The sequence below is a fragment of the Thunnus albacares genome, chromosome 23 (assembly GCF_914725855.1).
Source record: "Thunnus albacares chromosome 23, fThuAlb1.1, whole genome shotgun sequence".
NCBI classification, from domain to species: domain Eukaryota; kingdom Metazoa; phylum Chordata; class Actinopteri; order Scombriformes; family Scombridae; genus Thunnus; species Thunnus albacares.
The window spans coordinates 14,606,440-14,620,639 of record NC_058128.1 but is presented as its reverse complement, the minus strand read 5'-3'; the positions used below and the strand labels follow the sequence as shown (position 1 = coordinate 14,620,639).

General features: G+C 41.7%; 1 protein-coding gene across 1 annotated transcript in view; it reads left to right on the top strand.

Annotated features, from left to right (window-relative positions):
- The window catches only part of pdzrn4 (PDZ domain containing ring finger 4), a 37,952-nt gene extending 26,980 nt beyond the window's left edge, over window positions 1-10,972 (top strand). The window contains exons 4-9 of the mRNA XM_044344173.1: window positions 2,134-2,232; window positions 3,992-4,054; window positions 6,767-6,868; window positions 7,709-7,825; window positions 8,151-9,221; window positions 9,311-10,972. Coding sequence (XP_044200108.1) covers window positions 2,134-2,232; window positions 3,992-4,054; window positions 6,767-6,868; window positions 7,709-7,825; window positions 8,151-9,221; window positions 9,311-9,883 — 2,025 coding nt within the window. The 3' untranslated portion in view covers window positions 9,884-10,972. The remainder of the gene's footprint in view (window positions 1-2,133; window positions 2,233-3,991; window positions 4,055-6,766; window positions 6,869-7,708; window positions 7,826-8,150; window positions 9,222-9,310) is intronic.
- Window positions 10,973-14,200: the final 3,228 nt, after the last annotated feature.

The following is a 14,200-nucleotide window of genomic DNA, read 5'->3' as shown; positions in this document are numbered from 1 at the left end:
ATGCCTTAGTTACATTTGGTAAATGTGGTGTTTCCCATTTGAAGAAGTGTTACCACATACTGTAAATTAACATAAATCCCATCAGTCGTCACAATGCATTGCACGCCCGATGTCACTGCTGTGCCATAATTTAAACTCCATAGTGGCACAGATTATGATCCAATCATCACTAATCGAGCCTCTTTGCAGTTTCAGCACCCACAGCTCCACACATCTGGAAACCATTCACTAGTGGGCTTCACACCAAGATAACTGACTCTAGTAATCCACTAAAGGCAAGCACACCACCCAATGTGCACTGACATAAAGGTGTTAGTGCTGTCTGATCCTACTGCATGCAGCTGTTATTTCCCTGTCAGGGTTTGTACAAATCAGCCAGTGTACTGAACTAGTGAGGAGAGTGGGTAGTCAAGACTAGGGCACGGTGTTACCATATGATAAACCCCTTGCACCACTCAACCTTTGAAGGTCAGGGCTGTCTGCAGGGGGTTAAATGCCACAGAAATTAATTATTTCCCCTGTCAATCTCTGCTATCGTTGTTTCCCATGACAGAAAAAAAGGGGGCTGGGGCTTAATTCTTGCCCCCCACCCACATCCCCATTTTACCCCACGTTCTATCCAACACTCCTTCTTTCACGACTTCACAGCGTTGAAATGAATTTGGCAGCATGGGGTTAATAAAGATTACCCCTGGAGTTATCTTTATGTGATTACCTTTATACACAGCAGAGATCAAAAGGAGCCAGTAGCGACTCTGGCTAAATTTAGAGAAATCTCCTGTGGGAGGGGCTCAGCGAGTGAAATATCATCACTATAGCCATCAAAGACCTGCCCTGTATGTCGCCCCATGCTGGGTTCAGTTTGATACTGACAGCCTTTCATTTCATTGATGTACAGAGCTCACGCTGGGCCTTGTGTTTGCGTATGTATACGTGCTTCTATATTTTATTTACATTCAAGGTTAAAAAAAAAAACAGTAAGGAGTACACTTTCCCAAAGCCTGCGGTCCTCGGACTCAGGACTGGTCTCCATCCCCCGCACCTACCGACGCACTTTTGGAGACAGAGCTTTCAGCGTGGCAGCCCCCACCCTCTGGAACTCTCTCCCCTCCGAAATACGCAATGGTCCTACCCTAGACTCTTTCAAATCAGCCCTCAAAACCTACCTGTTTACTCATTCTTTTGGCCCACAGTTAACCTGTTAACCTCTCAGTTGTTTATTATTTAAGCTCGGCTTAGTTTTCTTTTTTTTTTTCCTTTTTCTGTAAAGTGTCCTTGGGTATTATTATTATTATTATTATTATTATTATTATTATTATTATTTACATTATTGTACTTTACATTGTGCTGTGTTGCCTTAGGTCCAAATCTAAGTGAAGTTGGAGCAGCAAAGTGTGTGTGTAGGCGAACAAGTAGACCAAGACTCAAAGGAGACTAAACCCATCTGGAACTGAATATTTTCTCAGTCTATGTTAATGTGCACACTCGACTAGAAGTCTTCATCCATGATCATTTTATTTACTATAATCTTTCGAGTATGGCCTTCTTGAGGGCAGCAGCTTTGTTCTGGTCTTCATTGAAGTAACAGAAGTTTAAGATGAATGTGCCAAGCTTATCTTTTACCCAACCTTAAAGCTGCACTCATAAATATTTTTAATTTTTAATTTTTTTTTTTTTTTTTAAAGTGACTGAGTAATGGGAAAGATGTTGTTTCCCTCAGCTTTGCAGAAAATGAACGTCTTTTAGCTAATTGTTTTGCTTTCATGGCAAGCACCTTTTTAACTTTTTACTTTTTAAAATCACTATCAATGTTCTCATCAACCCCATTTCCACCACAGCAGGAAGCTGTTTTAATGTAAAAGCTCTGATAAACAAACTGTGCACTACCTGCCCAGCACCAAACTAACTGCTAATTGGAACATTTAGCAGTCAAATAGCTGAATATTTCTCTCAGGAGTTTGGTGGCATGTAGTCATTGTCAATGTTAGGGATGGGAATGCACTATGACAGTAACAGTTAGTGAGGGAGGTACACAGTCCATCCAGTCCATGGGGAAAAACTCAGCGCATAACAGGTGTACCATGGGAAAACATTAGTTTAACACCTAATATTTTGTTTGTATGTATTTAACAGGAGGTGGAGCTGTGTAGGCAGAACAGCCAGGAGAAGCTGGGCCTGACGCTGTGCTACAGGACTGATGATGAGGAGGACACTGCCATCTATGTCAGCCAGGTAGGGACAGTTGTGTTAAACCGCGTTAACACATTTAACTGTTTTGATGTTGGGACTTGATGGCAGTTTCATCTTCTCCTCACTTGTTTACAGACCAAAAATGCATGTTTACTCTACTGTAAAATAAAAATGTTACACTTTGAAGAAGCACTGGAGTGTAATGAGGTCTAACAGAAACAAAGCAGGCTGTGCGTTAAATCTAACTCATGGTCCCATGATCAGTTACCTTTGGAGCAGGAAGTTATTAAAAGATTGCATGAAATCCTATTTGAATTGCCATCTTTACATACTGGAGCAGAGAGCAACTCAGACTGAATTAGGGGAGGAAGAGGAAAAAAACTGTTTGAGTATTTGCCAGTGAAATATCAACTGAGAGTGAGCCACGCATGGACAAAGAGGAAGTCGGGTTTGAAATGTGATTCCCGTCCTGCCATCCTCATTCCTCCTCCTTTTAACTTGTTATAATTGAAGGTTTTAATTAGCTCTGAGAGACAACCTTCTCTTCCCCCCTCCACAGTATGTTAAATGACATATTTTCCCCATCTACTGCACCCCGTCTGAATACCAAACACACAAAACAAAGAGGGAGCATTTTACAGATTCCTTTTAAAATTCAACTTATATGCAGCTCGGAGAAAAAATACTTCCTCTTGCAAAATTGTTCATGAGACAAAATGAAAACAAATTATTGCACTTTGTGAGACAAACCCCAGTGATTGATAGAATTATGAGGGGTTTAAGCACTACAAACTGAATTAGAAAAATGTGTAGTCTGACTGCAGGTGCAATTTCAATCCCATTATGAACACAAAACCAAGGGTGTGAAAAGTAAAGGCTGCTATGAGGACTACAAGGCAGCCATACGGATATAAATAGCAGGATTACAAAGACATGCAGTATATTTAGCTCCTATGAGATTTTATAAAAATGACTTGTATAGTATAAAACTCTTTCTCAGCTATTCCTCTGGTTTTTCACCTGTTCTTCTTGAACCACATGGGGGATCTGAATGTTAAAACCACAAACAACACGGGCACCTGCTGAACCTCAACAGATTGTGAAAACAGTCACCCACCAACTAAGCGCATCTATTTTTGTATGTTTGATAAAATGGATAAAAATGCTAATTTACCTCATTAAAATGTATGTATGGATAGTGTTGGTGCAACTTTGGGAAGTGCGTTATTTTTTTTTCTTTTCAACATGTTGCAATCTCTCTTGATCTTCAATGCAAGAACAACAAAGTTTATCAAATGATTGTTGAGGGATTGTAGTGTTGTTGCAGCTTCTGTGCATATCCACTGGGATACATTTTGAAAAATATGAGGTGTTGATTCATTCAGCTAGAATAGAATCATGTCTCCGCCATAAATATTTGTGACTTTTAATGTCTTCAGTTGTTTTTTTCCCCCTACTGTCTCTCATTGTCTTTCACTCATGTTTCTTATATGTCAAAGACTTACATGTTACCTCAGTCAACGTCTTTCACCAGCTACTACTGTAAGGATGAATGTGAAGTACTGACACATACCAGCTCCATGGAACTAATAAAAACCCAACTGTATCATTAAAAAAAGACCTTGCACTTTATCTTCATGAAAAGGCAGATGTCTAACTTATTTTTACCTGACAGCAGAGAGGAGAGGACAGTAGTGAGAGAGTGATCGCATCAGTAGTGTTATCTCCTCTTTTGGAGAATATAGAGACACACAATGACCAGATGTCACTGTCAATTCCCATTTCCATTTCTTTTGTGCAGGTGGAGCCAAACAGTATAGCAGCAAGAGATGGACGCATCAAGGAGGGAGATCGTATTCTACAGGTGAGTAGTTTCTTCTCAGTGACCAAAGTACATTTACACCACTTTATATTATGAATTCATTCCCATGTCTGCCTCCTTGTTATTTATTTTTAACCCTTAACATACTCCCTGCCACCAGCATTTATTCCGAAAGAAAAATCATACATTTCCTGTTTCTTTTTTCAGTGAGGGACAAATATTCATAGATATATATGCTCACTTGGCTGACTTTTAAGAGGGCTGCTAAACTGCTGGTGTCCTCAGACCCGGACAAGCATATGTATATTTAATCACCACATTTTACCAGGGAAATTAAAGTCCTTAGTCGTAGTCACACCAAGCACTACATCATCTCTAGCACTGCTCTTTGTCTCAGTCTTGCTCTGTTTCTCATTATGCAGAAACAGCTATGGGGGTCACAGATTGTGGATTGCTCTCTTTCTAACAAATGTCCCTCGTTCTAAGTCTTACAAGAGCTATAACAGTAGCATAGTCTGTGCCTATTGTAGAGGGCTGTGGGGCAGATGGGGTGTCTGCATGTGTTTGCCTTGTGCATAAATGTGCAAACAGAAACAAATGCCAGTAAATGTTGTAACCTTGCATACACTTTCTGAAACATACATACATTTTCATTTTTTTTTCTGGCATTGGATTGTATCTGTACTCACTCTACTAGAAAAACAACATAGCTTCAGTACCCATTGTTTTCCCATTGGAATACTGAAATAACAATGTGGAGACGTTTGCACTCTTAATTCCAGACTTTGCTTAGCCAAGGTGAACAGCTGCTCATTAAGTCTTAAAAAGGAGTTGTCTGTTTTTATTTGCTTTTTGTAACTTTTGCCTAGAGCAAGAGAACTTTTTGTGGATATTACCCTCAACCCTGTGGTCTTCTGCTCTCCATGTTGCCAGCTCTTTCTTGCTAAATATACTTTATTATTATTTTTTTATTATGTGAACCATGTCTAGGATATTTATGTAATCCAGCTCATCTAAACATGTATATGCAGCTATTTAGTTATATATGGGTGTGCATATGCGTAGGAATGTGTACATATATTGTCTATGTATTTATTAAGATGACCCTTCAGGTCTGACTTCCTGACTTCACTCAGCTAGCTGATGAGTTCATTGAAAACACCTGCTGCCTATTAGCGCCTCCCTCCTGACTGGCTATTGCTGTTTCCTGAAAGCCAATTTCTAGTGCTATATAGGCTGGAAGTTGTGCTGATGACTCACAGATCATTCTGCATCTGAACAGCCTTTTCTAGTTCTTGACATGTTGGCAAGTGTAATTTGTTTGTCAGTGTATCATTTACAAACATCGTGCATGCAACCAAAAAGTGTTGTCCCTAACAAGATTAACAGAAAATATAAGTTTGGTGTGATCCTACATTCAGTCAGAAGTAAAAAAACAAAATCTTAATATGCAATATTTTTAATGTAAAATGAATGTCAGGAGTGATAGATAAATGGTAAATGGACTGCATTTATATTGCGCCTTCCTACTCTTCCAAACACTCAAAGTGCTTTACACTACATTTCAACATTCACCCATTCACACACACATTAATTCTAGACTTAGGGGCTTAGCAAAGGTGAACAGTTGCTCATTAAGTCTTAAAAAGGAGTTCTCTGTTTTTATTTGTTTGGAGTATTTTTTTTGTAACTTTTGCATAGAGCCCTATGTGTACACAGCCCTCAATATTGTGGTCTTCTGTAATTCTTTGTCTTCTGCTCTCCATGTTGCTCTAGCTCTTTCTTGCTAGATATACTTCAATATTATTTTCTATTATGTCAGCAATGTCTATGTGAGCCATGGCTAAATAAGCACATGCATACACTGATGGCAGAGGCTGCCATGCAAGGAACCAACCTGCTCATCAGGAGGAGTTTCTAATGCTCATTCACACACACATTCACACACCAATGGCACAGCCTTCGGGAGCAATTTGGGGTTCAGTATCTTGCCCAAGGACACTTCAACATGCAGACTGGAGAAGTCAGGGATCGAACTTGCCGATCTTCCAATTAGTGGACAATCTGCTCTACCTCTGAGCCACAGACGATGAAAACCATAATGCACATTTTTTAAAAATGAAGCAACATTCCAACTTGCTTCCAATCTGAAGGAACAAGATTTACCAACTATATCTTTCCATATTTATTGTATATGGCTCTCTCCGAGTACTCCGCCACTCTATAGTGTTTGTTTCCCAGTTCTGTGAATGGTTGTGAGGAGAAAGGCCTGCTGTACTCCTGGCCCTATTATCTCCTTCTGACAGCCCCATTACTCTAGTGAGGAAAAGATGAACGCCACCTGTCAAAGAACAGTTAATTGTGTGTCTGGATGTGTGGTGAGAGCAGACTCTCGTGAGGTCGGACTACACACTCGCAATTGACTCCCCTTACCTTACCGAGCGAGGAGCCTGTCCATGCCTTTCCTATGGATTGTGCGAATTTGGAGGAAGCGATGGCAGAAAAGAGGGAAGACAAATGGCAGAGACAGATGGAGAGATCTAAGAAAAGTGAGAAAAAGAGACTAATGGGGAGAGAAAAACAGACAAATAGGAAGAGAGAGAAAAATGTGTCAGAGTGACTACTCAAGGTGTACCTTACAAAATAGGAACAAGGGTTAGTTGTATTATGCTCCTGTCTTAGTCCTGTCTTGGGTATGTGGTATAGAGTACAATTTTCTAAAGATCACCATTTACACTTGTTTTTGATGTACAGATAAATGGCTGTGAAGTGCAAGACAGAGAGAAGGCTGTTGCCTTGTTGTCAAGTGAAGATGCAAGGAGCATCATACTACTGGTGACAAGGCCAGAAATGCAGGTAAACACACGTACACCCACACAGGCTCCCTGCCTTATCTTGACAACCTATGTCATGTCAAATAACAGCTACCTGCTAAGTGCCTTTTTCCTTCCTTCCAACTGTAAGCGTGATTGTCTGGGACGGGCTACACCAACTGGTCTTTACTAAGCCTGTTCCTACCCGCTAAGTTGGTCTTTGTTAAGACCGGTCCTTTGAATGGACTTTATGTTGGTTGCACAAACCAAACTTAGGCTTTGTCTTAGTGATGTGCGACTATGGCTATTGCCTAGCAGCATGCATTGCTAGGATACATTGTTAACAATCTCCCGCTGTCTTGCTAATTTGTAGCTAATCATTTCTAATTTGTGGCAGCATTATGGAGGATCAACGAAAAAGAAAAGGTAATTTCACGGACATTGAGACAAGAAAATTAATAGAGCTGTACAGTCAGCACCAAGATAATGCTGACTGCCAAGCAGTCCAATGTAATAACTATTAAAACGAAGCAGTCAACTTGGAGAGAAATAACGGAGGCCATAAATGATTGTTCAGACTTGGGCAACCTTCGTTCAGAAAATGATGTACGGAAAAAGTGGAAAGACCTCCTGAGCAAGGCAAAGACTTTGACTTTATGCTTGCTCCTGACTAGGCGTAAGATTTACACCCAGTCTTAGCAAGAAGAAGGCTTAAGCCCACAGTAGATGGTGCAACCGACGTAACCATTAAGTCAGACTCAGAACACCAAGTTATGACTGACTTAGCTTAAGACCAGGTGCAACTGGCCCCAGGGGCACACACACACACACACAATTCACACACAGGAGGAGACAGGTTTCTGACAAGATGTTGTGATTTCAGCTGGAGGAGGAGGTATGGCTTGATGACGAACAACAGGAACTTGTGGAGGAACTGAAGATGGAGATCCTGGAGGAGAGGAGGAAGCAGAAGGAACATAACTTTGACAGGCAAGATGAGGTAAGAGCGAATAAGCTTAAGAGAATGAAATCAAAAGGAGAGACAAACATGTCCAAATAGAGGCAAAAGGATACAAGGGAAAGAGAAGGAAGGAAGACTAAAGAAGACTAAAGAAAGGAAAGCACCAGAACAAAGTGAGGAATAAAAGGTAATGGGGAAGTGAGGGATAGTGAGAGCATTTGATTTACGTAATTTCATCATCATTCTCTCTTACACAAGTTACTGTGTAACCAAATCATGAAGAGTAACAAACATAAAAAGCTTGTGCAAGTGACTGAAATTACCCCTGAGGAGGGCTAACTGTTCATCTTTCTACATTCATCAGAATCAAGCTGAAGAAGAGATGACAACAGACACTGCTACCTGTTCATCCAACAATCAAGACAAAGACAGTGGGTTTGGACGTAGTACAGACAGTCCAGAGCACCAGCCCCTGCTGGCCAGACTCCACAGGAGGAGTCCAGCACATTGCCTTAGAGAAAGATGGCGGGCAGATCATCCACACACGAGGCGAGGGGCTGTAATGCCACAGGACACCCAGAGTCAAAGGACATTGTCCAAAGGCCAGGGCCATGAAGGTGTAGTGAGTATTCGCAATAGTGGAGGTGGGATCCTAGGTTTAGAGAATCGCTTCCAGCAACTTCTGGAGCTCAAGTGTCAAATCCGGAATGGAGGCGAGTGCGGGGTGTACTCCATTCGACACAGTATAGAGTGTAGCCTTACAGAGCAAGGAGGGGGGGATGGAGATGCCATAGATGGTGTTGGAGGAGGGGGAGGGGTGGAGCAGGAGTTGAGGATGCTAAATGAGGAACTGCGCAGCATTGAGCTGGAGTGCCAGAGCATCATGCAGGCCCATCAGCTCCGCCAGAGCCACCAGCTGGACCCCTCACAGCCCGCGTCCTGCACACCAGTACGGAGCCCCAAGGACGGACACAAGCGGCACGGCAGGCTTGCCGACATCCACGAACACCCAGAGAGGTCGGACAGCGATAAGATCCGAGAGAAGGACAGCTCCAGTGCCTACAACACTGCGGAGAGTGCACGGTCAACGCCGCTAGGTATGGAGAGATCTCCTGACCACTCCCTGCAGAGACACATCAGCATCACCAACCAGAAAAACCTCAGACTGGCCTCAGCCGCACCCTCCAGCCCCATCCCTATCCCCAAGCCACAGGGCACACCCAGCCATGGCAGACCAGCAGACCCAGGCCCTGTTATCTCCAGCAGCCCAGACCAGAGTAACCCTTCCCGGTCTGAGTCGGACCCTGCCCTACCTGCAGACGATGAGAGGTGTGAGAAAAAAGGGAGGTCCAGAGATTCAAGAAGAGGGCTTCCCTATCCCTCTTCATACCAAACAACCCCATATCAAGGCCAGGGAGGATCCAGGCAACTTCAGGTAGATATAATCAAGAAGAGATGTCAATTGAATGCTGATATGCCTTTGAGTAAGGCATTTCTGTGCTAACAATATTTTGTGTGTTTCAGAGCTACATGCAACTGCTACAACAGCACTCATCCCTGGAGTATTCCCAGAGCCAGCTGAGTCTGCTCAGTGTCTGTCGAGATCCCATGCACCGTAACGGGCGCCCTGGGGAACCCCGTCTAGAGTGGAAGGTCAAGGTTCGCGCTGACGGCACACGCTACGTGGCCCGGAGGCCTGCTCGCGACCGCATCCTGAGGGAGCGGGCGCTACGAATCCGAGAGGAGAGGAGTGGAGGCATGACCACAGATGACGATGCTATGAGTGAAATGAAGATGGGCCGCTACTGGAGCAAAGAGGAGAGGAAGCAGCACTTGGCACGGGCCAGGGAGCAAAGGAAGAGGAGGGAGTTCATGCAGAAGAGCCGTCTTGAGTGTTTAAAGGAGGGACCAGCTAGTGGAGCTGAGGGCAGGAAGGAGATTAACATCTTGGAGCTTAGTCACAAAAAGATGATGAAGAAACGTAACAAAAAGATCCTGGACAACTGGATGACCATCCAGGAGTTGATGAGCCATGGGGCAAGAGTTCCTGAGGGCTCAAAAGTACATAATGCCTTTCTTTCTGTCACGACTGTCTAGCGGACGCATACAGTACAGCATATTTTCTAAGTACTGTACACGTTTATATCAGGTAGCCTGTGTTTCAGGAACTACTGCTTTGTTTAAAAAAAGTGTCAGTTTGTGAAATTTAAAAATGTCACTGCTGAGGACTTGTAGCATTCCTCTCCACTTGAAGAATGATAATCTCTTTAAATGATTCTCAGACTATATACAAGAGCTCAGCCATTCAAAACATGACTTTTTACTGTGTTTTTACATTGGCTTTTCGTAATGCGCTGGATTCTGATGGCAGATGAGTTTGGTTAGCATGTTGGTTTAGATAGATCCAAGCAAAAGTAATGAACCAACCTGATTACTTCATGTATACTATGTATTGTGTCTCCATACTCTCCATTCTTCTGTTTCATTGCATATGAAGCAACTTCACTTGCCTCGTTCAAGGTGGCATTTTTTATAATGGGGAAAATACAATATTTTTCACACTTTGTAAACTCAGTAATTTTTGTAAGGGACTTTTTACACTGAATGTCGATGTATTGTTAACATTTTATTGTAATTTCCTATTTATGTTTGTACCACCAAACCATCAAGGTCAAGTGGTGACGCTATTTGATTGTAGCCCATACTGTATGCCAGAGCAGCATGGAGAGGAATGAGAAACTTTGTGCAATTCTAGGAGGACAACACATCCTCCATCTCATAAAACACCCTCCTTTCATCTTGTTTATAATGTCACTTGAGTCAGTTGTCAGAAAAACTTAAAAGCACTCAATTAAAAGCACTGAAAATATCAATGCGCCTTCTCAAAGACTCATATTATTCATGAGCTTGGAAGGCTTTTTTTAAACAGTTTTACCTCAACTTACGATATTGGCTAATTGAATCACTGGAACCCTTAAGTCAACCCCAAACCCTTAAACCATAAATGTGTGAATTATGTTAAAAATGTTAAATAGATTCATATTTATATTGTTTACTGTTATTTCTATTTATTGTAAATTTTTATGGTCCATCTGATAAATGTTTCACATTATGTGGCTACCCTTTAAAGGCCAACACATTTCAAGGTGTTGTCAATAAAATGTTTTCAACTCAAAACTTCTGCTTTTCACAAAGAAGAGGCTTCGAGCTCAGTATTTGTTCATTGGGGGGGGGTTTCTTGGTTGACTGCCACGAAATTTGATAGATAATGACCATGATGACGTTAGTGATACCCTTATTTTTAATCTAGCACTACTAGCAGGCAAAGGTTATCACTCATCTAGTGAAATATCTCAACATCTACTTAAAGGATTGGCACAAAATTTGGTGTAGACATGCATTTTTCCCAGGGGATGAATCCTAGTATCTTTGGTGATCCCCCAATTTTTCATCAAGCGCCATCATTAAGTCAAAATTTTAATATGTCCAAATACCTGCAAAACTGACATTCATAATGCTAAGATGGCAGACATGGTGAATATTACCTGTTAAACATTAACATTTTGGAATTGTCATTGTGAGCATTTTAGCATGCTGATGTTTACCTCAAAGCTCAGTAGCACCTAAGTGCAGTCTCACAGAGCTGTTAGCGTAGCTGTAGACTCTTAATATTCTATGCATTCTATGTATTAATATTCTATTGAGTCTATTTATTGTCTTGCTTAGGGAATCCCCATTATGAGTGGACACTTGGCAGTTGCTGATGACCTTATCTCTTGTGGAAATACAAAAACTTTCCTGGCAAAATCCATATCAGTCAAATTGTGTTCCTCCACACAAAGCCCAGAAGTTCTTAGTGATTCAGTTTGAAGTCAGTAGTGTTAGATACTGAAGTCTGCATCTTACACGCCTTGCATTAAAATAAATAAAAATCTACTCTTTGTGAAGAAAATGTGTTGTTTCCTGCAGACACCACACATTTCTTCCTGCGTGCACATAAGTAGAGTCAGACAAGGAATACATGAGAGCAGGCAGACAAGTCTTATCTAAGATACATAACACAGGAACATCCTTGTGGTAAAGTGCTACTGCTAATCAATACTGCGCAATCAACTAGACCCTAAAACATGGAGTCTATTTGTGAGTGATTATAAAGAAAATGATTGCTAATTGAACACATGGGAGTATAAAATGGGAGATGCATTGATTGCTGCACCTGGATTACAACCGCATCTGCCTTCAGACTATAACATACCAAGCCTCCTGATCTCCATATTCACACTTGCAGGAAGTCATAAAGTACTTTGATGTTTTGTGGCTTGATAGCACACATAATAATTTACCATGTCACTACAGTTTACAGTATTCATGTATTCACAGTGGGATGACTGACTGGCTGTGTATGTGGGGGTAGGGATATGGGTGCAGGGAGGGTGTGTGTGTGTGTTGGGGGGAGGGATGGGGGGGGGGGGTTGCATGGCCATTTAGCAATAGGAGGCATCAAAGCTAAACTATACTCCCATTTCAAAGCATTAAGGAAACGGTGGTGAAGTCTCCTCATCCCCTGTCAATCTGCTGTGTCTGTCCACAGCCCACTGAACTGAAGAATTAATGAGAGACATCAGACTGGCATCCCCATTGCTGGCGCCTTTATGCATAATATTAAATCAGGTAAGCACTGCACCCACTTTTCTCACAGCTACCCATCTCCCTGTATAATATCCAACCAGTCACTATATCTTGTGACAGAAGTGGCACAGGAACTGAGGAATAATTCGTTGCAGTCAACCTCATATTATAAATGATTAATCCCAATGTGCATAGCAAAGATAATTGAATGTATTTGAATGTTGATCTGTTTCACACCACTAATATCATGTGGTAGCATACACTGAAATAGGCTTGGATTTCCATACATCTATAAAACACAATGGCATGACCAAAATACTCCATAGCTTAATGCTAAGGCATTGAGGCTTCAGGCTTACAAGACATGATATAAAGAGAAAATACCACTATAACCCTAGAGAATGTGGAATAAGCTGGATCCGAGGACCACTGGCTTGGCTTCAATGTTTCATAACTATGAAGTTAACACAGAATATCCACTCATTTGCTGGGGCAAAGCAGAATATATGAAATGCTCTACTGATACATGCTGGATGGAGGAAAAAGCAAACTGCTGGGTATTTGCCTGATTGTTCTGGTTCAGTTTGTTCAGTTAAAACAAATTGGTGTGTTTTCCTGTTTAGGCTGGTGTGGAAGCTGTTAATTGAACTCTGGTGGTCCAAACAACCATATTCATGCTCTGAGTGGACTCTGGTGTGTAATGATGTAGCGATCCCACTGCAAGCCCCCTTGTAATATTGCCATACAAGATGCCTCTCTTTCTTTCTGTCTCTACCTGTTGGACATTATTCATAACGTGTTGCCAATTTGCAGTCTAATGATGCCAATAAAGCTCATAATCAGTTATTTCTTTGTGAACTCTTTGTGACCCCAGACAACATTATAATAAGTATAAGAAGCATGACTCATTTGTGACATCCTTATAGTGACAACAATGTAAGATGGCCCTGTTACCTGTCAGTCTGTATAACTTCCATATTTACAGCTCTTGGTCTGTTTCTAAAAGAATAGTGTGAACACAAACCAGACCACAACTAAACAATATATGATTTTTACCTTGGTCCAGACCACAGATGTGCCCTAAGACAACTTTGGAGGTAGTTGCATTTCATCTCTTCCAGTAGAGGCTAAATGCAATGTGTTACTGCCCAGCACTGAATCTGACATACATAGACTTTTTGAAGACGAAAATATGAAGAAACTATCAGCAGTGCCAGCACACAAACAAACAAAAAATACTAGTACAGAACATTACGTGCAAAAAAAGTGGGATGAGGTGTTCTATCCAGCTATTGATTTCTCCTCATTAAAAAGTGTACAGTGCAAAGGTACTGCAACTCTCTGAGGAAGACATCTAAGGGATTTTTTTCATTCAGTAATTAGTGTTTGTGGTGGAGTTAGATGTTTATCGGTAATGTTAAAACTGTTAATTCCAGCTATCCTCACAGCGGTATATGCCCGAACACATAAATAAGAATATGTGAGATCCATACATCCTGACTTCTCTTCAACCATTCTTCTCATCTAGATCTGTCTCATTCAAATTCCAACAGCTGAAGTGAGCAGAGCAGGCCTAGTGTTGCAGTGAAGCACAGATGAAAAAGCATGGTATCCTGGCTCTCTTTAATCTAATGATGCCTTTGAAGCAGCAGTGAGTGAGCGGGACTAGAACAAAGTCAGGTGTTCTGAGACGTCAGTTTAGACGACGTGACGGGAAGTGGGTGACACTTTGGGTGTGTGCGTGTGTTTGGGTGTTGACTGTGTGTGTGTGTGTCCTTGAGTGTG